This window comes from Lasioglossum baleicum, unplaced genomic scaffold (assembly GCF_051020765.1).
Source record: "Lasioglossum baleicum unplaced genomic scaffold, iyLasBale1 scaffold0021, whole genome shotgun sequence".
Taxonomy (NCBI): domain Eukaryota; kingdom Metazoa; phylum Arthropoda; class Insecta; order Hymenoptera; family Halictidae; genus Lasioglossum; species Lasioglossum baleicum.
Genome location: NW_027469081.1, coordinates 3,212,807 through 3,238,093, shown reverse-complemented (window position 1 = coordinate 3,238,093; position 25,287 = coordinate 3,212,807). Strand labels below are relative to the sequence as shown.

Below are 25,287 nucleotides of genomic sequence, written 5' to 3'. Positions count from 1 at the left end.
GTAAACCAATTAACCAATTTCAATTAAATTTTCAGAGCGTATATAATTTATACCATCAAAATAGATGCTTTCGGCGCTACCGTTTCGATCAATTACTAATATAGCAATTTTGCAGAAAATTTACTTCTTTCAGAAGCAAATTTCCACCTTTGATAAAGGTTCATAACAAAACCAAAACGTCAGGAAAGAAGTAAATTTTTTGCAAAATTGCTATATTAGTAATTGATCGAAACTGTAGCGCCGAAAGTATCTATTTTGATAGTCAACATTTACGATCGATAATTGGAATTAGTTTATAATTTATACCAGTTGACGAAACACATTCTTTAAATTTTCGTTATTGGGCCAGGTAAAAAAGTTGTAAAAATCATTCTTTGCTATTGTTTTTCACAATTCCGACCAAATGCATTTTTTCAACATATTTTTCACACATCATTTACTATACTAATTCTTCTAGCCTTACAGAGAAATTGAAGTAGTTTGGTCCATTCATATAAAAGTTATTCTGATTTAAAGTGTGTGGAATCAGTTTATGCGCTCCTTACACGCACTGTACATTTAATAATAGCTACATCTAATCAAACCAAGCTGGAACCTTGTATTCTTTAATTGCCGAGTTTTGGATGATTACGAGACGAGTTTCATGTGTAAGGGAAATGGGAATTGCTATACATACATCGAGATAATATCAGGACCGCTTATTAAGCTGTCTAGTATAGATTAATTCATTGGCAATAATCTCGTATACCTTCTGCCATCGTAATTGATTGCTTCGCCAATAGTCTGTTTCCCGACAAGTCTGCGAGGGTGCTACAGTCGCTACAATTTCATTAGTGCAAATCGGTTTGTTTCTGACGTTGATCGTGAATTGCGTCAGGTTCGCTGCTAAGAAACTACTCCGACAGTAAATTGGAAAAATAAAAAGAAAACCAATAACCGAGTAATGTCTAGGGAAAACCTGCAAAAAGCCGATTCGATTGAAACGTTTCCGCGTGGCGCAGAGGAATCGCCAGGAGATACGACGAAATTCCAGCAAAATAAGTATTTAAATAATATTCTACTTGTGTGCATTCGCCTTTTTATTTCACTCCGTCTGATAATACATATACGACGATCAGGGCCAGGGATTCGTGCATTTTTGCAACGATAACAGAGAAATCCGCACTTGCCGGAAATGCTCGTTCCCGGATTTCGAAGTTCGAGCATGGAGCTGTTGGAATTCCGGCTCGCGCCCGGGAACAAAAATCGAACGTACCGAGAGAAAATTGCACGGTAACCTGGCTATCGCGAAATATTAAAATTTTCGAACCGACGCGTTTCCCGCGTAGTGGTCGGATATTTTATTCCGAATTTTAATGAAAATCTATACTCGCCGTTCTCTGCGTCTGTCGCTGACGTAATTTTTTTCAGCGGTTGCGTCATGCGCCCCGCAAAATTTTAATCGCCGCACGGAGAACGAACTTTATCAGCATAACGAGGTTTGTTCGCGACGTTTGAACAAACGATCAGCTCGATCGTCTTGTATTCGTTGAAAATATTTTTCAATTTGTACGAGACATATAACCGTTCTTCTTAACGAAGATGTATCGATGGTACCACGTTTCTATTATGCACGTTTCCAACAACTTGCCGCGATAATTTACTGTACGAACGTACACTCGATCTTTCTCGCAGTTATCCGTCAGTTTGTTATTGAGTAAAGAATCGAATTTTTCCCAAGAGGACCATAACGCGCGACCCCAGCTTTCCCGCTTCTGGGGAAGCTTTCTAAGATAACATTCGCGGATGGCGTGAGCGCGGTCCAAGTTCTCGTAAATCCTCTGTTAAAGGCCTCGGTAAAATGCTTTCCGCTTGTGTACGTTCACGATATAGCGAGGAGTGGAAGATTCCTTATGCAGCAGCGTGTTTATGCAGAAGAAACATTTTTTATACGATATTATCAATTACAAGGTACTGGAACTAGATAAGAATTCGTTTAAATACACTATTCTCGGGACAAATGTGAAACAAACATAGAACGAAACATGAAGAAAAGCACGACACTGAACACAGATTGACAGATCGATACTAAAGTGAATAATCACAGTGAAACAAACTGATGAAGTTCGTGTCAAAATCAGAGAACTTTCGATAGAAACGAGATAGAGCGATGATTTATTTGTTTCAAATTAAAGCTATTGCAAAATATGAGAAAAATAGAGAGATTAGGTACGAACGCTTTTTCAACTTTGAAAAACTGTGTTAACCTTTGCAGAATTACAAGAAAATCGTGGTTCGTCCAATACCGCGTACGGATAGATTTTCTTCTTGTAATTGATGATATAAGAAATTTTTCTTCTGCATAGACACGCTTTTGCAAAAGTGCTTTGATTATTACGAGAGAGCTTCGTCGCTTTGTCCTGCTGTGCGCCGCGCCGCTGCTCGCAGAAAGGAAGATTAATAATCCACCGAGCGACATTCATTTTCTTGGGGAAACGGATGTGAGACGTTTTGTGTGGAGGGCTTTCCGATCGTATTGTCACAATAAAGAAGACGCAAAGGAGATAAGGGACTCGTCTGTAGCTCTTCGAAGGAGAAAGGTCATCCGGAAAGGGTAGGAGAGAGGCAGAAGCGAGGCAGCAGCAGCCGAGAGGATGCGCGAGCCTCTGCTTCTGTTCGCAGTTCGCAGTTCTCACGCGGCTTTCGTGATGCGAGCGTCGTTCTTAGGTGTTTCCGCCGACGCAAACAGGAAGAGGATAAATGGTGTTGTTGGTCGACGACCCGTGTTGGTGAGATCGCACCCCGAAGACCGACTCAGTGACGCCATTACTTTCACCTCTGCGAACTTCCGCCGATTTCTCGTGCCACTCTTCTGGTTTCTGCCCAGCACACGTGCGCTCGCGAATTTCTACAAAATGAAACGGCACCAACTTTAGAAGCATATCAAGTGAAACATACGGAAAAAATTCATGTCAGAAGAAAGTAGGATAACATACCTCTAACGCGTCTGCGATGCCTGTGACGAGAAAAAAGTTCTAACAACACACATGACACACTGCACATATATAATGCCTGTGGTGGTTAATGGATTATTCACGACCTGGATGGCGGAAAGTTGATATTGGAATTCAATCTTCAAGTAGCATACATTACGAGTGTGCGTGTGCCCCGACACTGAATTTAGTCCTGAACTTCCGGAAAGTTTATGGACCAAGTGAATGTTACGATTGCGACCATAATCATGAAAGTGGTCTAAGTGAAAAGATATGACGTTGAAATAACAAGCACTATCTAACGATTCATTTCTCACAATATCGTAAAACTCATGATAAACTCATTCTTTTTTTAAATTTTCACTTAGACCACTTTCATAATTATAGGCAAATATAGTGATTGAAAGTTGAATTTGAATTTAGATTTAAATATGCTCCCATTGTTATATCGAAATAACAGAAACTGTGCGCCGCGAAAAATTAATTACCATTTTTCAAAAAAGTACGATCGCGAAAAATACCTCCTTTATAAATTCATTTAGTTTGAAATAACGAGACGTGAGAAAGATTTGGAAGTATTTCAAATTTCAGTCGACCAAGAATTTGAATAGAATCGATAGAAGAAAAGTAATAAATAAATTAAAAATCTGCATAGATGATGTAATTGTACACACGATGGAACCGCTAATGAAAATTGAAGGTGAACCAAGTTAATAAATGCAAGGAGAACCGTGAATAAAGTTATTGAAGCCCGGAACAGTATCAAAGTTGGGATGTATATCAATGAAGCGGAGGCTCCCGCGAGAATCCATGCGAATTTTCTTTGCTCCGGCGCCCTTTTACGCAGGGAATTTGTATGGAAATGATTGTCCTTTGAGAAGAAGCCGCTCTCCATCAGTGAGGAGTATCGTGGATCGTTTGAAGGTCGAACGATCCACTCGCAGACCTGTATCGAACTTGAATTATCGATAGGAAAGGATCAAGGTTTGTTACGAACGAAGGGCGGAGGCTTTCCGAGGAAATTCCTCCTGGATTGCTCCGGAAATGGCTGATGTTTATGGAGGGGAGCAGCATTTCGATCTGGAACGTATAAACCGCAATGATACGGAAACATTTGTTAAGGTAAAGCCAGGAAGCAATTATTGTGATTGTCCTATGTAGTTGCGAATCGTGTGCATTAACGCGCGCGAACCCTTTGAAACAGGGAATTAAAACGCTTGCGACGGCCAACAAAGATTCTGTTCCATTTGTAGGATAACGAAGTTAGTAAAGCACACTGCTTCGTATGCTTTGATCATTTTAGTAATCCGTTCGCGCGTTGTAAAACAACCGAACGAATCGGGAAATGAAAGTGGAATTTCATTACCGAAGTAAAAAGACCGCGAATCAATACAAATACTCGCAGACTCGCTTGATTATTCCATTTTGCGCAGAATATATAAACGTCTATTGAAATCGAATAATTGCTCTGTTAAGCTTTTGGTTTCCGAGAACGTTTCGGAATATTCCTATTTCTATGGTCCTGGATTTTATCCGAGTAAATCGAAACAGAGTCCACAATTATGACACTGTAATTATTTATTAATATCTCAATTCCAAAGATCTTTCTTTGAAATTAATATCGACGCGCGTTCGATATATTAAACTTGTCACTGTCGAACAATATAAATATACATATTGGACATTAATGTACGTCGATATACAACGACCCACTAAAATATTCGGACACTCTTAAAAAGACGATAACTTTTTTAATAGTGGACCATACGATCTCAACTTTTTCCAGAAGTTCGAACAATTGGTTTGCTACGCAACGTGAACAAAATTTTTCAAAACAATTACGAGTTGTCGGAATTACAGAGAAAATACTGGAAGTTGTATTTTGCAATTTTTTTCATGCAAAATCGATCGACGTTGCAATCAGCTGCAAACGTTTAAAAATGGTAGAAATTGCAGTTTTTCACGATTTTCGGTCTCAAACTGCAATAAATCGAAGGATTTCTGTCGTTTTCAACGCATATAATTGACACAGATCTACAAAACATATTTTTAAACATTTTCAATATAGGCCCACATAAAAAAGTTGTAAAATGCTACTTTCAGTATTTTCTTTAGCAATTTCTGAAAAAATTTCTTTCCACATCATGCAGTAAACTAATTGCTCTAACCTTTCAAAATAGTTCAAATCTTACAGTCTAATATAATATTTAAAAAGCTTTTATGAGCGCGTTGGGAGAGCCAAGTTAAAAAAGTTAAAACATATCGATACAGTATTTCCCACTTATTATAAAATTATTGACGAAGGTAGTTGTTTCTTTATTCATTTTTATTCTCACAATTGTTTGTATCGCATGCTTGTTATGTGCAGGTACAAATGATTCTTCTCAAAAATGATTTACTCGAAAAAATTTGCATTTTGAACTGGTGGTGCCATCCGTGTGGAAACACTCCAACTGGTAGACGAACATTCTCGGCAGGTAAGTGTGTTCGGATAATAGAACAATTTAAATATTAAAACACTTACAATGTTATTCAGAAATATTCATTTCATTTGACTTTTTCCATATACATTTTCAGTGAAATTATAAAATTGATTATATAGATTATGAAATTGTTCTTAGAAGAAACTTTATCGAAATTTTTTTGAGAAGCTTTCTTCTAACGTAAATTCGTTGCTGGATACTCGCGCATACGTGACTATCGACGAATACATCGGATGTAGATATTATATACCTGTTTGAGATAATACAATCTCGTATTTCATAAAACAGAATTTTATTTAATTTTTAGAGTATATAAAAATATGCGTGTACAATGTAAATTTTACTTATTATCAATCTTATTGATTAATTTAATTGAACGCCACGCGGTCAAATATACCCCTGCTATTAATTCCTAATTTTGATTGAAATTTTTAGATTTACGTCAGTCCCCGCTTTCGAAATATGAAATATTTCATGCTGTCCTAAATGAAATTTTTATGCGAAAGGCTTTGGCTGTATTAGTTGTGAAAAGTACATGATAAGGTGAAACCAAGGGAACACAATTCCTTGAATAACCATTCTTCAACCAGACAATAGACTATTGTCCTATTATAATAGGACCATTTTTCAAAGCTAAGGGAACTGCATACTAAATACAACAATTGTGATAATACTTTCTACAGAACAGCAATAACGTATTCCAGCACAATAGAAACCTCTTTCTTGACTGAAAATTCTGTGCAATATAAAAAGGATTCTTTATAGATAAAACGAACACAATAAAACTTGTTACGTAATTTATAGAATCGATAAAGCCGATAAAATAAGATAAAAATCCTTTCGCGTAATATTTAAATCAATCAAAATGCATACGCATATTGTCAATGCGTCTATACGTCTCACAAGATACATGTACTGACATTTTTTCAGACAGTTTGAACATGGGTGACGAAATATCGATATTTTTGGTAGTCGTTCTCGCGATAGGAGGTTTGATGATGATGAGTGCACTGCTGGCCTGTTATGCCTGTATTTTTCGAGACCTATGCTGCAGACAGGAAGACAGATCAAAGAGAAGACGCGTTCAGAGTCCTCACCAAGAACCTGACGACCTAAGCAGGCCCAAAATGGATGCTATACTCTTAAACGATATCACCCAAGGAGAAAGTATGCCTACAGAGTCTGAGAGAGTTTAACTGAAAACAACCGAAACACAGGAACGACTAAATTTTGTTGGCAAGAATTGACAATAATGATGATAAACAAGAATATCGAGGAATTTCGACTATCGCCATAATCTACGACTATAAAATACGGAATGTAAACCAAAACGGTTCTGATGTTTATTTCAAGCTGCTATATTGCAGATTAATTTGTATTATGTACATAGTCGGATACATTCGTACACATATATATATATATATACATATGTGGCAAATTGATGTAATAAAAAATCTCTGGTAAAAATATTTAACATCGTCCGATCGCCAACAACGGCATGAGGAAATTCTGCGCCACATTCCCATGGCTACAATATATCTACAACTATATTAATATATAAAATAAATTTCTATTTATATGTCTTGTGCACTTATTATGCTACCCGTATTGCATAAAACACACAATGTTCCCATCGTTGCTGGTAACTCTACCAATTACCGAACTAAGTACCAGTAAAACATTTTTTATAGATATTATATTGTGCAACCTTCGACTCTATTAATATACTCGACTAGCTGATTTGACTGTTAAGCTGTTGGAGTACTGACAGTACCACTTCTCGTAAAGTCTGAAACATTTGTTAACTCGTAAATAAAATATATGTAGCAGTTTCAAGTATAGCTTATTTACCTGAGGTTTACAATGTTCCTCCAACCAACTGAATACGCATCCGGATAACTCTGCAAAATTTGCTACGGAAATGTTATTAAACGTTTGGAACAAACGATCCATAATTGCCTGGAACTGGAATAACATTTCGATTATGAACAATATTCAAATCGAACTTGAATTAAACTTACCACTTGAAATTTCGTTTCGTCGGATATACGCATTTCTGCGTGTCCCGGTTGGGTCTGATGGGATTTAACGATCTGCTCGTAATTAGCTTGCATAATACGCAAGGCGACAACCTCTTTTCTTAAAGCGTTACGTTCCTCCTCTTGTTTCTTCTTTTGTTGCAGCAAAAACTGTATATAATCTATCGACTTCTGAAGCACGGTAGCTTTAGATAATTTATAGCCTGATGAATCTGTATGCTGGCAAGTGGGAACCAAATCTTGAAGGGAATCGTATCCTTTCTTGATCGCGTCTCTCCGTTTCTGTTCAGCCTGGGTATGAGCTTCCCTTCTGCGCTCCTTGTAACTTATAGTAGAATTTTTATTATCGCTGTCTTCGTCTTCTACAAATAAGCAACGATACCGATATATATTTTCTGAATCTTAAAAGCTGAATTTCATCGTTTTACCTGTATTATGCGCCGATGAAGACGGCGTGTTCACTGATCCAGTACTACTGCAACGAGAGAACGTATATTTCTCCGTAGGACTAGATGGCTCCAGCTTCATATCGCTATCGGTTCCCATGTTTCCACCTCCGCCACGCATCGCTATACTCGCTGCTTACGCGAACCAACAAACGTTAAATACCATTAAAATTGTTGTTCTCCAATGTTACGTATAGTTTCTGAAGTCTTACGCTATCAAGCATCGGTTACTGATAAGAACTTGGTGCAAAGTGGTTTATGACATGACATAGACCATGTTTGATAACAACGAGGAATGAAACTCTTTGAATTCGCATCCACTTACACATTTCGTATCCATCCTTGTGCAACGTATCTGCCATCACGTCGACAATTCGTTTGCGAAGGATCAACTCGAGAAAGAAATGGAATCAACCTAAAATGCGCACGTGGAAAGGTTACAACCGAGTTGCAACAAGTAATATGCACTGGTAGCGTAGCGTAACGAGGCACAGTTATCCATAAAGATTCGTTTGGCGAACTGTTGCGTCGATGAAAGAACACGTTAAATCTGGAAGACTCGTTAGGACATAAGACACCACTGTGACACCATAATTCTCGTAAACAAACAATCCCGAAATGAATCCGTAATTATCATCGCAGTGTTATGCGGACAAAAGCCATCTTTCGACAGAAATGTAACTGTTGAGCATGGTCGACGGCTCGTCGAAGCAGGGTCGCCACCTATCCAGACAAAGGAACAGAACTGTCAAACGAAGCCACGTGCTCGACTAGCAGACGAAAGCGAAAGTCAAGGTCGCGTCAGAGACCAATACAAACGCGTGAAAAATGCAGCGCACACGTGAGACGAGCAATGCACTGAAATCAACTGAAATGCATCAGCGAATAATCAGTTTGCATTCTGGTTTTTCTGTATCTTTACGATACACGATGTTTACCATCAGATCCAAATGTACACAACGACATTATTAGTGTGAGAAGGATGATAATGATTATATAGATTAGATTATAGTAGACTGCGGATCTTTATGCAAAATATAAACTGTCTGCATCGATTGGAAGAAATAGAAACTAAATTGAATGTTATTACATCTTCAGTTTTGAAAATTTTTCAACGATTTTACGATTTTACTATAAATGCTTGAAGATCCGCAGTCTAATGACTAGTTTATATATGCGTTTTACAATTTTTCTAGACAAATGTGAAGAAAGTGGAATGAAATAAAATTCTATGGAAACAGCCTTTGTAGATCCAGAACAAATAAGAATTGTACAAAATTCTGTCGAATTTGTTATTCTATCCTTTTTTGAAGATTTTCATAAGCCGTAAATAATCGTTCTGTGTTCAGATATATTCCAAAGATCTTCGAACCGTTTCATTTGTTTAAACGTAATGCAAACATAGAAGGCATCTAGGAGTACGTTTTATGTTAAATTACGTTTATTATGAGTATCTAATATATTATAATATAATATATATATATATATATACATATCGATCATATATATATGATATATATTATAATATATATTTACAATCGCTTTAATACATGTAAAACCATTTAAGATAACTAATGTTGTTCGGCGGTACAACGACGTTTCGGGCCGTAACGCTCTAGCATTTTCTATGATCAGTTTCTTTTTTTCCTTCCGTGTGTGAGTGTATAATTTCCAAAGTACTCTATCTCTTTGTGTACCTGATCCGGAGACCATTTACTTTGCTAGTATTGTATATGTACATACTGCGAACGAGCGGTGGTCCTCGGATTTGAATTCGTGGCGAATTAAAAAAAATTGAAAATGATCATTTTGTTTTCTTTGTTTTATTATTATTATTTTTTGTGCTCGCAGTCCTTACCGCACGGCACTACTAATTAGGAAATTATTCTACTTCTAAATTGTGTATTCATTGTTATATTCGATTAATCTTAGTAGATTTCATATACGTAGTACACAACGCTACATTTTGTATCGTTCGGGGACGGATAATGTCGGAAAGCCGAGGACTGTAAACTATTTTAAGACAATAAATTGGCAACGTGTATCGTCGGAAGAATAAATATTTTTAGTTAGGAGTACGTGAGGTACATTAATGTTACTGATTCACAGATATACAATCATTAAAATTGTTTGTATACAGGATGCTGTTACATCAGGGGCCTAGATACACTCGTGTAAGAAGAATCCCATTTTTACAAGTATATATATTTTGTTTCCTTTTTTCACAATTATTGTTATTCGTTCATTCTATTTACTTTTGGTTTGTTTGCTTGATCTCTTTCTTTCTTGCTTGAATCTGTCAGAACGCATTCGCTATTATAAGCATACAATGCAAAAGCATTTTCGAAATTTCCGACACGGCGATACAATTACGCCCGCCCCCGCAATCCTATTCAACATAACAATAATAAGTAAAATTCACACATCGTTTTCGCAGCCAGAAACGCCCCACATGTAGTTTATTTGAATAAAGGTCACTTTCCCGCAGTTAAATCGATAAAGCATCACATCGTAAATTCCTATTAAGTTTGAATTTAGTGTTTTTTGTTTTCTCGTCATTTTTTCATTTAAATATCACACGCTCATTAAGACTCGCACATTTAACTCTCATACACCATATGTTGTGTTGTGACGTACACGTTCTCTTCTCCTTTTTCACTGTCTCTCTGCTCACTAGTTTTTTTTTTTATTTCATCACCTAATTAATTTTCGACATCGATAAAAAATTATATATATGCATATATATATATAATTATTTCATCATTAATTATCATATCTTATTGTTCCATTAAAGTTTAAACTAAAGTGCTTCGTGTGGTATGCATGTCCTGGCAAGTTACCGCACTCAAATATATATATATTCAATGTGTATATATATAATATATATATATATTTGTATATTTATAATAAAGTATCATTTACTTATTATCAGTATCCTTTATATTTATTACTAGAATCATGAATAATTAACTCACAATATTTCGAACTATGCATCTCCGAGATTAATTAGGATTGGTGCAAATGAAATAATTGATTCTACGCAGACCGATCATCGAGCATCGCGCAGGGTAATCCGTCCGATTTTTCAAAAAGAAATTAGATGAACGATAGCGGTAATTATTTTCAAATCGATTTAATTAAATAATACGTTCAATTGTTTTCCTACATCCTCATTTCCTTCACGTACGTGGCGGCGGAATCAGTAAATTCGTTAATCAACGTGATTGATATAAATTACAAAAATTTATGTGTTGAAATTTATTTTAATTGAAATAATCTGACAATCATTTTCCTATAAATAAATTGATCCTATAAATAATTTCCTAGCGCTATTAATATTGCAATATACGCCACCCTATGAGACAATCGCCCATTCGAACGGATGACGTGTTAGAAACAAAATAACACCCGTTAAAGGTATTTAACATATGTTTTGCTCACGTTCACAATCCACTTTCCCCAACATCGCATTTTTTTAAGGCTCACAGAACTTTTATATTATTAGAAGTGTTTTTGATTTCATCATGGTGAGCTGCATTCGCTAAACATTAGTTTATTTCCCTTGTTTTCTTATTTGTTTAAATTCATTATAAATTCATTTAACGATATATCAGAAAAATAAATCGATGTTACGTACTATTATGCGACAAAACCAATACAATTCATAAAACCTTTCACTATCCATTTTTTTTTCTGTAATAAAACCCATGGTAGCGTAAGTGGTATACACAAACCATTTCGAAGGGAAATGATTCTTTCCTTCCCTCGAATTGAGCAGATTTTAGATCGAATAGAAAATTGATATGAATATTGATGAACGTTGGAGTACCTGCGCGAACCATTCCCAGTCAGTCCCCTCAGGTACTTATTTATTGATACTGTAAAATAAAATTTGCTAAAACCATGTCGAATGTCCGCTCGAAATTTTAAAGAAAAATTTCTACAAAGACAAGACCATTCGTTCTCTGTCTACACAGGGAACAACAATAATCACGTACAGTGATTCCATTTCATTCATCGAACGATTTACTAAATAGTAACATATACGCAATTGGAATTTCTTTAGAAATTTCAAACATCGAACTTCAATTGTATCGTGTTTAATACGAAGACCTTAGTCTCGCTTGATCACCAAATATTAAGTACCCTGAACAGTTTTTGTCGTTTTCACTGTGAAAAATTAAGGAAAAAACATATTTAAATTATGTTTTTCTTTTGTTTCGTATGTTCTTAGATATATTTATATTTATTTCTATACAAATACGAGGAATTACGACTAACGAAAATCGGCGAAAACTATTCAGCGTACCCGATACATTGCGTTTACGCATTTGGTTCTGTATTGTCTAACCGGCGTTTAATTCAACAATTACGAATCAGACGGTATCAAACGGAAAGATCGTTATAGTACAAAAAAAAAAGAAAAGAAAAAAAGCAGACATCAGAAAAATCAGCGCATTGTTTGCATTCAAGAGATATACAGACAAACAAACTTCTGTATATCACCACACCGTGGTCACGATGTTTGATCTGCTCTACAGCTTGATATAAATTGAAAGTATCACATAAATTTCAACGCTTTATCCTTGTGTATACCATCGTGAAAACAATAATCGAAAGGGCTCTCTGCGGAAGTGAAAGATCTTGCCTGGGCGTGTCATCGCGAGCGAGCCGAACGATCAGCTATCATTTAGAATATTTGTAGATGTCACCATGCGTAACGAATCCGTCCGTAATAAAAATAGGAAAATTAATCGCGTCAATCCCCATCGCACGGCAACCGACGTGGCTATAATTTTCAAAAACGAGGTTCGTTGCGCGAAATGCAGGACGTTCAGGAAAGAATTTTGTACTTTTCTAAGATCGTTCGTGCTCGCTGGCCGCGCCAGAGAGGACACGTGGCAGCTTCGAACCCGAGAGAGAGACCCCTTAATTAATACATATATCCCGAAAACTCAGCAAGGATGTTAGTTTAATATTTTTGTACCATGATCAGAATCGATTTATATTTTCGAACGTTTGACCTGACGTGACTTGGCAGTGCGACGAGGTTTCTTCCCGGCGTCGCTAGGTGTTTCCTCCGATGTGGATTTCCGTTTTGTGGATAACGAAGGCACGGGAGCCTTCGGTGGTGCCATTTCCTCTGTCGGCGGTGGCGGTGAAGGCTGTTGTTGTGTAATTGGCTGCTGCGGAACCAGTTCGGTAGGACTCTGTGAGTCTGCTATGGGAATGAAGTCTAACTCTTCATTCGCTGTCTCTGGTGCTACCCCTTGATTACTTTGAATCGAAACATCCTCTGACGGTATCAACATAGATTGGCCGCATACCACGCACACGGGTATCGCTGGAGATTTGGATCGCCAATATTGAAGCTCTGTTTTACATTTGTTCAATTCCTACGCAATAGATGTACAAGGATATTAAATATTTACTTTTAGCTTCCTCAAAAAATGTAAGATTAGGATTTAGCGTCTACCGTTCATACTAATTTAACTTTCTGTAACGATATATACGTCATTATTATTTGTAAACATGATTTACGGCATGAACAAATAAATAAATCACAGAAGTCGCGATACATAAAGATTTTCAATAATTTTACCTTCGATTCTATTGTAAGTAAGATCCAACTATCACAACGAATCTAAATGACATGAAGCCTACATGAAGTCTTCTGTCACACATTACGCTTATGAGTACTCAGTGTACCTTCGTAAATACCTGTAGGAGTGTGCTAAATTTGCGTGAAGTTTCCTCGTTCTTCTTGTCATTCTCGTCGAGACGCGTAGCATATTCGACAATCTGTTTCTGCTGCTCCGCTATCTTTGTTTTACAATTCCTCAAATCTTTACGCATTAATGTTAACTGACTATTGTACCGCTTCATGCCTTGCTTGATCTTGCGAATTCGTTTTCGTAACACCATGTTCGATTGTGGGGGTGATACATTCGATTCCAGAAGAACAGGATCATCCGAAGAATGTGGAGGAGAGCCTTCTTCTCCGCTATTGCTTTCTGCCTTGCCACTTCCAACGGTTAGAGGCGCCGAGTCCAGGCATATGAATGGTTTGTTCACATTACTAGAAGCTATAACCATTTTACGTAAAACGTATCCTTTCCATTGTTCGAAATAATTCTACAAGCTCGAATTTTCTGCTTACATGAAAATGTTCCAGCAAGATCCAAGAAATCTGCTCCGAAGTATGGAATTTCTGGTAATGTTGGCTCTATGCGTTCCTTGAAGTACTCCATGGCCATAGTACTTAAATCAAACAACTCGTCCGTAACTTTGTACGGCCTGGCTAATTTTGGACTAATTTTGATGTAATGTAAAATACGATAAACTTCGTCTAAAATCTGAAATATAATTGCGACTTAAATTTCCTGTATACATTTATCATTCCATGACCAATCCAAAGGGAAATTTAACATACCTCCCCAGGAAAAAAACAACAATGTTTACGTTCGATGTGCTTGCCAAAACTCATCTGCAATAATGTGAGCCGCATGTGAAGCGTTTCGATTATGTCCGATTCACAAGCTAGCGGATGATTACGTCGAGCTGATTCGCGTCTTGGCATCTGTGCTTTAATTGCGTGAAAACGATTTAACATTTGTGCTTGAAGCTTTTGGAATGTGGAGTTCAATATTGATCCACAAACACGATCCATTTGATGACATACCTGCAAGTAAGTATATAAAATGTTAATATTTTCATTAGCCAAGTTATTATTGAAATAACTAATTGAAATTTCTACTTACTGGTCGTAAATGAGCTACGGTATTGTAATCTAGATAGCTGAAAATCTTTTCGAGAATTTCAACAGGTAAATCCAGAAGATTTAAATTACTATAGGTGGGTGGTCCAGTTACAGATTGATTTCTTCTCGACGAACTACTGTCTCCAACTTCGGCAACTGGTCCGCCCCCATTACTTCCTCCCATGTTACTTGACTGACGAGTCGATACCATATTTCTAATGTTTTAGATAATCAGCTTCACCAGAAACCTGAAACATCATTTGTTACAATTCGGAAAACATACACCTGATGGTTTAACATACAAACAATTATAGATATATCACTGCACAACTAATCAGGAGAATAATATAGCTTCCTCTAGGTTGAAAAAAATCGATAAATAATCAAATCTAACAATATTGCCGATCGCATTATTCTGTTATCCTTGTACATTTTACATACCTGTTCATTTCTAGTCACATCTGGCAAATATCTGACAAAACCGAAATGTTCAACTATACACACACACACACACACACACGTTCGCAAAATTATTTACATTTATTTATTTCGAAATATATACATTTCTATTCGCATGAAATAAATATAATAAAAACCGTGTGTGTGTGCAGTGTACACTTCTATATGATTGTTTAAACGATATTATGGAAAATGTTAGGAAAGACAAAGAGTTTTGTTTAATTTCACTGGCTAGCAAAGAAGAACGCAGTCTGGCCTGAATTGTTCGACAAGAATTATGTTGAAATAACTCGTCGAGATTTCTTCGTGAGATATCGATGAAAAACAAATCCGCGATGTAACCTGCCGAGATTTTTCGTAAGAATATCGTATTTAAATACACGAAACCGGCCTCCGTTTCTGTTGAACCGTTTCCGATAGAAAAAAGCAATAACCGAGGAAACAAACGGATTAACGAAATCTCTGGCGCAGCCACGGAAATGACCAAATATTCGATGTTTAATTTCGAGCTCGTTCGCGAGAAATCAAAATTCTGGATTATCAAAAAAATACCCTAGAGGTTGGGATTACTTTCGACGACAACAAATGCATGATATATAGGGGCAGCCAGCGAATGGCTTCGTCGATGATGCAGGATAATCAGGAAATAAAGATATGCAACGAATACGAACAGATGGGCATAAATATATGTATTTACCCGCCACCGTAACGAAATGGCCGTGGCGTGTTTTTACACATAACACGCGCGAACCAAATTATAGAAATACCGACACAAATCGAAGCCGGAGAACTTTTCGAGTCGAAATACTTGTCGGGAACATAATATCTTGCAAACAATGCACAACGACGAGAACACAAACACCACAGTATTTCAAATTTTCCGGGAGAACTTGAAGAACCAAACTGAGTTTTATTGGAATAATGAAAGTGAAATACAACATTTGTTTTTGTTTACAATATTGCAGTATTTAGATAGTACAAACATCACAACTTCTTTAGTAAGCTCGGAAGGAGTACAAACTTGGCTAGCACTTGTCACATTATATAGTAAATAGCGAATAAGAAAGTATATATAAATAAGCATCTTTAAGAGAACCTGTACGGCGAAACAGCTTTATTCGAACAAACCACATTAAGAAAAGCAAAGAGGAAGGAAACGTGATAGCAGCTAAAGACATATTGCTTAGATTCTAGTTGTATTTAGCAGAATAAACTTTACTTATACTTTTATAATTCTAGAAAATAGCTAAACCAATATGCATTTTGTGAGGAACTTAGAAACTTGCCGTAGCAAAAAGCAGAACAGTGCAATTTTAGTTCCGCTGTTCAAACAGATTTTTCTAGTTGTTGTCTATTAAATGTTTGAATTCCAGAGTAACTATAGAATGCATTATGTTATCAAATCTTCAAAATTACATCAAGAAAATTATTTGGAATATAATAGCATTTGCAAGTGTAAACCAACAACAAACCATCCTCTTTAGTATCTATTCGAATAAAGATTTTCGCTCTAGTTTTTCGTGTGATGCATCAGAATACTGTTTGATATACTCTCACTTCAACTATTCACTATTCACAGCAGTCAGATACTCCAGTTTCGAGCAGCACCTGGATCGGGGCACGTCAATTTTCAAATGATTAAAAATCAAGAAAAAAACGGGGGGAAAAACAACAAATATAATATTCTTGTGATCTGAATTCTAACTGAAAACTCGGGTTTTTTCGAACGCTCTTTTTCGAATCCCGATGGGAACGAAACCGGTCCCACGTTTCGATTGTGATTCAGTCGTCGAAAAGGGGGTATCCGAATCTCCTCTTTACCGTCTGAAAACGTATTATTTTACCGAAAGATGTATTTATTGGAAAGAGGGAAACCGGGTGACCGTGCGCAATCGATGCACCTATGACTTTTCTCTCTTTGTAAGCTTCGAAGAAGCTGCGGTATGATTTTCGTGCGTTCCCGATCTATCCGTCGTTGAAACGGCTAGACGAGAGAGAAGAAAAAGGCGCGAGGAAATCTTGAATAAGATCACGTACCCCCTGTTAAATGACGGAAAGCAATCAATGTATCCGCGTTGGTGTTTTCAGCGACATTTTGACGGAGATCCCTTCCTTCTCCTCACGACCCTTGCAATGCACTCGTTCTCACTCTGTTACACCGTCGAACGTACTCTCGTTTCTTCTCTTATAACGTTGTCCCTCTCGTTCTTGGCTCGTTCTCTATTGCTCTGTCTCTGTCCGACTCGGCGCGCTACACTCGTGTGACTACGGTAAAGTACGGTAGCGTCGCGTTTCCCGACCTCTCCGGCGTCACGTTTTCTATCCCCACCACTCCATTGCGCACTCGTCACTGCGCAGGTCTTCGAGAAAGGGAATGTACGATGAGCGACGGAGACCTTAGACCATATAACTTATAGACCAGGCGTAGCTATAGGATATACGAAGTGTTCTAAGATAACGGAGTATCTCGTGCTGGTGCCCACAAGTCACGTCTCGTTGATCCACAAACTCGTTGCATAAAGAATTGTAAGTCTATTTACACGTGTTTTATACGGAATATCGCAAATATATATTGTTGTTGCTATTCTTTAATTTTAATAAAGTAAGTTGTGAGCAAATAAATACAGATTTCGTATTATCAACATCTACACATTAAAATTTCACTTTTTCCAAATTATAATTGACAAAACGAGGTAGCACTATATCTAAAATAATAAGAGTAAAGTGAACACGAACGAGTAATAAAATAAAGTATATATTACAATTACAGTTTCCATAAATATTTATACAAAATGAGGTACGGCGACCATTGTCCCCCTTTCCCTTTTTTTAGTTTCGTGGTGCTGCGACTTCTCGACAGGCTATAACACTTTGCCCACAACCGTCATCTGGTAGACAAAGTAATCTTGGAACGAGGCATGTTATCTGAAGCCGGGTGTCTATAAGGAGAAGCCACGAACTAGATAGAAGCTAGAGCAACCACAGCACATTGATTCAGGATCCCGGTTTTTGTGACCAAAACTATTCTAGCATTATTTCAATTATTACAGATCATTGGATTCCTATTTGAATACCTACTCGAATCTCACTAACAATTTAAAATCTACAAATTGTCGGCAACGTGGCATCGAACGTTGTAATAGAAAAGTATATTAGATGGTTGTTCTACCAATTACCTCGTCTATGACGTGCAATCCCTTCTCGTCTCCGACCGCGATGGCAGCACAATCGTGGCAGCGATTCATCAGCCAATAGGGGAGAAGAGAAACCGTTTTTCGTCCTTTATAATGTCGCGGTACGCCATTCGAATTACGCGACGACACGGAGGGAATCTGTACAGCGCACACACACGCGTAAATCGTACCCAAAAAAAAGCGCGCGCGTGTCGTGTAGTCGAAACTGGAAACAGCTCTTCTTTTTCGTCGTCTGTCCTCGAGACTATCTTCCTTTCAGAGAATCGCAACCGAGTGCATCAGATTCGGCTTTGTAAATAGCAGAATAAAGAATAACGATTTCACTGTTCCCTATTTTACCCGGAAAAAAACGGTCTCTACCCCCCTCTTAGAAACGATTCTTCTCGGCTAGGATTTTTTCTTGTTGCTACGGAATACTTTTGGTGGAGTTTTATGCTCTACAGAATCTCGTTGGCTCGTTCCAACGCAGTCAAGATCAAAATCGGCGTACAAACAACGCCGACGATCACGACCAAATGTACATATATTTGAATATGCGTGCCCCTCTCTTGCTGCATATCGCCACTTTGTACCGACGGTTTTCTTTTTCTCGGTCACATTTTGTGAAAACGTACCCACCGACTCACAAGCGTGTTCTCGATTGGTCGATTCGCGCAGTCCGGTCAGTCCGTCAGCATTTTAATGGCTATCCATGGCTATCCCACAATCCGCGCAGGAGGAAATCATTTCTGTCGTCCCGGAGATAGCGTCGTGTACTTCAGTGTACTTACAGGAGGCTGCAGGAGGGAAGCTCGTAAAAATTGTTCGCTCGTCAACCGGTCGCTAGCGACATCTGTAGAACGCGATGATTAATCAAACGAACGCGATTCGAACCGAACGGTACAATGGTTTTCGGAACCGTTGAAGGAATCTGTAAGAAGATACAAATGTTTGAAGAAGAAAAACAAATTTATTCATTGTTGTCATCCACGTAATTTGACCCTAATATGTTTATCAGTTTGCGGACACTGTTACGGAAAAATATATGTTAACAATCTCTTTCCAGAAAGAACCCTAATGTTGCGTTGAGAAAAGAAATTGTATACAGAGTGATCCACGAATTATTAGCAGTCCGATCGAAAACGTTTTTACCAGATATAGCATGGTTTCCTTTTTCCATGATTTTTCAAGGTCACCTTCAATTTTTTGCAAATACACCTATCATATTTTCAAGTTTATCTGTTAGAGTTAGAGGATTACAAGACGAATTCGGTAAGTATCAAAACATAAAATATTTACAGGAAATCATTGCGGGGAAAAATGTTTTTAAATTTACCAAATAGGACCACGAATACGTAGTCGTATTTATTCGGATATACTTAACATATTGTTAATTATAGTATACACGTTGAACAAACAACATATTTTCAATTGGAATATACACTTCGGCATTTGAATCAGCTGACGTTAATTTTAGGCACGTTTCTAATAATAGTTCACAGTACAAAGTGTACTATTGTCATAACAACAGATGTTGTATCGGTCTTAATATATACACAATGTCTGAATAGTACAAAAATATCTTCAATGTTGCTTGATACTAAAGGGGAGATAACATAACAGTGCCCCATTTCGCGGACTTTTGTATCGACATGATAAAACACTGATCAACAAGATTAATAACAGTTAAATTTAAGCGATACACACAGCTGTTCAATTATTGAATTTATATTGGAATTCTTGAATGACAATTGTTTGAACATCATAAATTTTTATTGTATAACAATCAACTCTTGAAATGTTATGTTTCCAACACCCCTGTAAATATTTAAAAATTCATACAAGCGTATTCATGTTCAAACATAACGCATGACCGAAGTTTCATTTTCACATTTTTCGAACGAATTCGCTTTATTAGTACAATTCCAGTTGCTGAAAGTGGTACTTTCACCCATTGTTTGTAATCAGGGAGGTCTATGAAAAATTATCATATTCATACTTTTCTTCATTTGAAACACTATTATACCGTGACTCATGTGAGGGAAGGGCATTCGTTGTTCATTCAGAAATATATATGTACAATATCACTCGAGCAGATATCTATCTGTATTAAAAAGAGCTTAAAAAAAGTCTGAAAATATGAATTGTATCTGACCTGTCCAATCGCGCTGTAAAGAATGATCTTGAATGAAGAATCTTGATGACCTTTCGCGGAAAGAGTCCGCCTACTGCCTTGGCCATCTTTCCAAATATCTTACCGAAACGATTACTTTTTTTGCAGAATAGCAATTTCTACGGGGATTATGTAATACTTGCGAAATTGGGTCTAACGGCCTTACTGGTGGTTCTATGAAATCTTTACATTCCGAAACGGATCAAAGAAGGCGACCTTCATGAAACATTACAACTACTCCTTGTTGAGCCAGCTGCAGTTAATGCCGATATTTCACACCGGTTGCTAGAAGATAAACAAATCGAATCGTTTCCACGCTGCAATCAGTGACTGCAGCGATGAATGTTGCGTTTTCGAAACACGCGTGAGGAGGTCTGAGAAACTTCGAAATTTCGTAACCAGTATAAAACGAGAAGGATGCATTTTACTCCAGCAGGTACAGTGGGAAATTGAAGATCTATGAAACTGAATAATATTGGTTCTAGCGCGTAATGATGATCCAAGGATGATTCGTTCATGAAATACAGGGCTATCGATCCGACGTCTAGCGCACCGATGAGGTAATGTTCGGTAGCAGAGTATAATAAAGAGCCGAACGACGTCTGAAGGCTTCACAAATCCGAGTGTGAACGAAACTGATGAGCGAAAGAGAAGCTTTATGTTGCAAGAAGAAATACTGTGGTCCACTATTGCCATAGGGGCCCGTAATGCGACAAGTTCTTATCGTCTGATTAATTAAGGGCTTACATAACGATGAAGATCTCTCGCGTAACCCTTGTGTTTATGGAAGAATTAACATATTCGTAACATTAATAGGGAAGGAGACGCGTGAAATCGGATAGAAAGATTTTTCACTCACACTCGGAAAAATTATCTATACGGTTACACATCCATTCGTTACGAAGCCACGCGCTCAACAAATGAAATTGATATACCCATTGGAGCGTGTTGACGATAGAACCAGTTAGCATTCGTAAAAAAACATTGTCCAAGATTTATTGTTACACAGTCAGGAATTTTAAATTGCAACTCGCACTGGACATTACAAATCACGTGTAATCCAAGGAATGCCGCGGGTGATTACGATTCAAATAATCGCTCGAATCACCGCGAATATCAATTAAGTTATTTAAGTATTCAGGTATTCAGAACCTGATGATCCATCTCGCAATGCAACTATGTACCGAGTAATTATTATTTGAACCGTTCCACTCCACTTATATGCAAAGTATCACTACCCTGTGAATACGAGATCTTTCCCTCGACTATTCTCGACGACTTATAATCGGAAACGCGATAAACAATGAAGTCACTGAACTACCGCCGGAATATGAATAAGTTTACGCCGAACTGGATCCCCATCGATTCCTAGAGTTGACGGTTTTTACGTGTTTCGGTTATTCATCGCGAGGAAACTTGGTTCGCGCCGACAAAGCACGCGCGATTACCTTTGTTGCGCTTCATTTTCATTTCCTCCTATTTTTCTGTACGTCATCCGATCATTTCAATGAACACGAGCGATTTTAATTGGATTTTCGGAGCAAACTTCTCTGTACGCAAAAATTTACAAGTATTAGGTCCGACGATCTATGACCGGTTTTAAATGATGAAGTTGCTTACATGGAAATCGATTCGACAAATTTCTTCATCCAAGCAGATATTGTAAGAAAAATTGCACAACATCGAAATAAATAGAGGCTTGTCATTTTACTAACGTGAAGCATTTTGATCGGTTTCAGTGCTCGGTAGGTTTAGTGTTAAAGTAGCTTTTAATTCATTAGTCTCAACGTTTCGAGCGTGGTTTTGCGGAGGGACTCGAGCGTGTTTACCCCGAAGAAAGGAAATGATTAAGCAAACCGCTAATTATCTATAGAGGACTTCCCGGTACCAGAAAAGTTTGGAGGAATTGGTGATTTTGGGTTACCGCAGTTGGTAACGTTACAACACCATGTGGAGATTATTATCCCATTGATGGGTCGCATTCAGTCGCATTCACCTGGCCAGCGAGTCTCGTCTCTGACTAGCTATGAAATTTGTACAGAGTCGATAGGCTACCGCGAAATAAAAGTGGTGGACTCTTATTTAACATAGCCGGCAAGCAGCCGACAGTGCTCACTTGACCACCGACCGTAACAGAGTATTCGCATTTCAAAGGTAGCACATTCGAGAGTCAGTGCCGGTAGTGCGAGAAGAAGTTTTGTTTTCTTGTGAAAGGAAGTGGACCCTTTCGTTCCACGATGACTCTTCTGATCCTTGTTTTTGGAACCCTTTTCTTGTGCAGTAAGTCCTTTTATCGCTTTCGATCTCGCTCCAGGTCGAATCGAGATTTTTAAAAAGAAAACGTACGTCAGCTTTCGTGTACGCTTTCCGTTAGAAAGAACGTCGAACGGAATTTATCAATGGTTTTTAACAATTAGAGGATTCGCTACAATTGTATCCGACGACATAACGCTATATTTAGATGATTGCACGCTACTTTTGGCCTCCTCTTTGTAATGTCAACGTTTGCACTCTATATTTACACCTACGATCAATTTAAAAAGTCAACGCTTCTTTATTATTTAGGCGAATAAATCAATCTTTCATCGATAGACTGTGAATTACCGTGGGTGCACGAAGTATCTGTACACCCTTTGAGAACGAATCGCTTTTTCAAAAATCGACCCGACAGCTCGAGTTTTTTTCAAACGTTAGGAGGATTGGCCCACTAACTAATGTGTAAATAATTTTTTTTTAAATTGTTACTAGTCGCAATTGCGAAGGAAAAGGCATAGGACACGATATCTAAATTTTCTATCTGTGCCCCTGTAATGAAAATTTAAAAAATGTATTTTGTACAACTGAATAGGTTGTTATGAATCGAGTTTTTTTTCAAACGTTAGAAGGATTGGCCCACTAACTAATGTGTAAATAATTTTTTTTTGAATTGTTACTAGTCGCAATTGCGAAGGAAAAGGCATAGGACACGATATCTAAATTTTCTATCTGTGCCCCTGTAATGAAAATTTAAAAAATGTATTTTGTAAAACTGAGCAGGTTGTTATGAAATATAATTGATTGAAAATAGGAATAATTGTAAGAATCTGCGATTTAAATGAATCGCAAACCCCAAATGCCATGGTTTTTGCATCAAATCAAACAAATTTCGGAACATTTTTTTCATCCTGATACACAAGCCTAAAATAGTTATTAAATACACGCTCACAAATTCGAGAAAGTTTTCGCTCTATCCTTTCTAAATAAGTTTAATAAGTCGGTAATTGTTTAAGAGCAATACATGAAATATCTAGCATAATCCAGAGCCGCTAGAATTAAATTCTCAGCTGTGAGATTAAACGGAGAAACGGACCGAGGAGTTAATAAATCTGACGATAATTGAATTATAATAACGCGTGGATATTGATAACCGTTATCAGCGTCGCCGCCGGTGTCCAAACTATAATAACACTTATTATTGATATCACGGAACCTTTTAAAATTCATGGAGGGACACGTCGGCAACACCGATGCATATTATTGGATAACTCGGTCACACTCTTGCAATGTAGAAACGGTATGTACATAAACAACCATTAGAGCATTGTTGAAGATTTCCATCCGGAAATGCGCGCGTGAAGCGGCAGCTACAAACAGTTATATAAAATTTATGAAAAGGGAAAGCTAGGCAGTGCGTTATATTATTGTAACCGCGAACATCGTTAGTTGCGTTCCAAACAATAATTGTCATTTCGAACCCATCGAAAATGTAATTCGGTGGATTTCATAATAGGATTTTATTTAGTGCCGCGTTCTTAAAATTTTAGTCTTCAAAGTCTACAAAGATATTAGTAATCGATGATCGAAGCGAGTATTTAAAATAAATTGTAACGACGCACGGTTGTTTAAATAATCGGGAACACGCGGAAGCAAACAATTGGAAGGAGACAACGTTATCTTTCACGCTGGAATATTTTAACATAAATTACACCAGTTCCAGTAAACTCTGCGAACACGACGTAGGCCGGCAAAAAGGTTACAATAATTAAAGTAATTCGATAAAAAAAAAAACCGAGTCAACTCACGTTCACGTATGTCGCAGTTTTTGCATCCGTCGACTGATAATCATCTGAAGCGCGCTAGGTAATGATTCGGAGTAAAAGTCCATTGATTACGAAAGGAAATCAATCATAGTGTCCGCGCGCTATTCCGTTCGATTCGAAATGCAATTATATCCGATGGACAGTTCGAGAAGCAATCGCGATGAAACATCATAGAAATTGTACGTCCGATCATTGTGTTCAGCTTTCGGCAACGGTGTCATTCGTTGATGCGAGGATTATGTAACATCGGCTGCACCTGTGTGCGATTTGCGCTGCACATAAACAAATGTTGCCGCCGATAAAAATAAGTTTTCACTATTCAGGGGGAAGAAATTTACGTAACGAGCGGGACAACGGACGCCGCGAACTTTAATTATACTTTCGAGCTTGACTTTCTTCGCGAGAGTAACCGGAGCGGATCCGCGGTTGATCTAATCCGTCGATTAGAATTTAGAATGGGATGATATAACGAGACGTGCCGGCGAGAGCCAGTTTGAGGTTAATTACCGCAATTTACCGTTTAAGAAATCGAAACGGTCGATCGCCCGTTCTTTTTGCCGGCCCTCTAGACGCGATCACATGCTTTTATCACACTGTGAAACTGATCGCGAAGTAAATTGAAACGACGCGACGATAGGACCCCGCCACTCAATATTTGTCACGATATCTGGCTAGATTATGCGCAGATAGTTTTATCGTCTAC

The 25,287-nt window shown here is 37.7% G+C and overlaps 4 protein-coding genes and 1 long non-coding RNA gene across 13 annotated transcripts in view; 2 read left to right on the top strand and 3 right to left on the bottom strand.

The window, feature by feature from the left end:
* The first annotated feature begins 235 nt into the window (after positions 1-235).
* LOC143219004 (uncharacterized) lies at positions 236-8,598 on the top strand. 6 transcript variants are annotated; one of them, XM_076444708.1, is made up of 4 exons: positions 236-2,768; positions 3,628-4,094; positions 5,341-5,449; positions 6,386-8,598. In XM_076444708.1, the coding sequence occupies exons 2-4, from the start codon at positions 4,017-4,019 to the stop codon at positions 6,649-6,651; spliced, it is 453 nt and encodes a 150-aa protein (XP_076300823.1). In that variant the 5' UTR covers positions 236-2,768; positions 3,628-4,016; the 3' UTR covers positions 6,652-8,598. The 6 variants fall into 6 exon arrangements, with proteins under 6 accessions (XP_076300823.1, XP_076300822.1, XP_076300821.1 ...); XM_076444707.1 differs by having other exon boundaries at positions 3,396-4,094; XM_076444706.1 differs by having other exon boundaries at positions 236-3,136.
* Bigmax (helix-loop-helix-leucine zipper transcription factor bigmax) lies at positions 1,115-8,407 on the bottom strand. Of its 2 annotated transcripts, XM_076444699.1 has the most exons (5): positions 8,266-8,407; positions 7,923-8,072; positions 7,477-7,856; positions 7,307-7,420; positions 1,115-7,244 (listed from the first exon to the last, which is right to left on the bottom strand). In XM_076444699.1, the coding sequence occupies exons 1-5, from the start codon at positions 8,300-8,302 to the stop codon at positions 7,188-7,190; spliced, it is 738 nt and encodes a 245-aa protein (XP_076300814.1). In that variant the 5' UTR covers positions 8,303-8,407; the 3' UTR covers positions 1,115-7,187. The 2 variants fall into 2 exon arrangements, with proteins under 2 accessions (XP_076300814.1, XP_076300813.1); XM_076444698.1 differs by having other exon boundaries at positions 1,115-7,420.
* Dmpd (F-box protein dampened) lies at positions 8,364-17,376 on the bottom strand. Of its 3 annotated transcripts, XM_076444695.1 has the most exons (7): positions 17,197-17,376; positions 15,142-15,172; positions 14,702-14,948; positions 14,374-14,622; positions 14,101-14,296; positions 13,650-14,026; positions 8,364-13,336 (listed from the first exon to the last, which is right to left on the bottom strand). In XM_076444695.1, exons 3-7 carry the CDS (start codon positions 14,909-14,911, stop codon positions 12,944-12,946), a joined length of 1,425 nt encoding a protein of 474 aa, XP_076300810.1. In that variant the 5' UTR covers positions 14,912-14,948; positions 15,142-15,172; positions 17,197-17,376; the 3' UTR covers positions 8,364-12,943. The 3 variants fall into 3 exon arrangements, with proteins under 3 accessions (XP_076300810.1, XP_076300808.1, XP_076300811.1); XM_076444693.1 differs by lacking the exon at positions 15,142-15,172 and having other exon boundaries at positions 17,197-17,361; XM_076444696.1 differs by lacking the exon at positions 15,142-15,172 and having other exon boundaries at positions 13,662-14,026; positions 17,197-17,354.
* Positions 17,313-22,646, bottom strand: LOC143219005 (uncharacterized). The gene is made up of 2 exons (XR_013011228.1): positions 18,336-22,646; positions 17,313-17,519 (listed from the first exon to the last, which is right to left on the bottom strand). It is a non-coding gene; the product is annotated as an uncharacterized LOC143219005 (long non-coding RNA).
* LOC143219001 (carbonic anhydrase 2) overlaps positions 22,645-25,287 on the top strand; it is a 16,575-nt gene continuing 13,932 nt past the window's right edge. Inside the window, exon 1 of the mRNA XM_076444697.1 lies at positions 22,645-22,785. Coding sequence (XP_076300812.1) covers positions 22,743-22,785 — 43 coding nt within the window. The 5' untranslated portion in view covers positions 22,645-22,742. The remainder of the gene's footprint in view (positions 22,786-25,287) is intronic.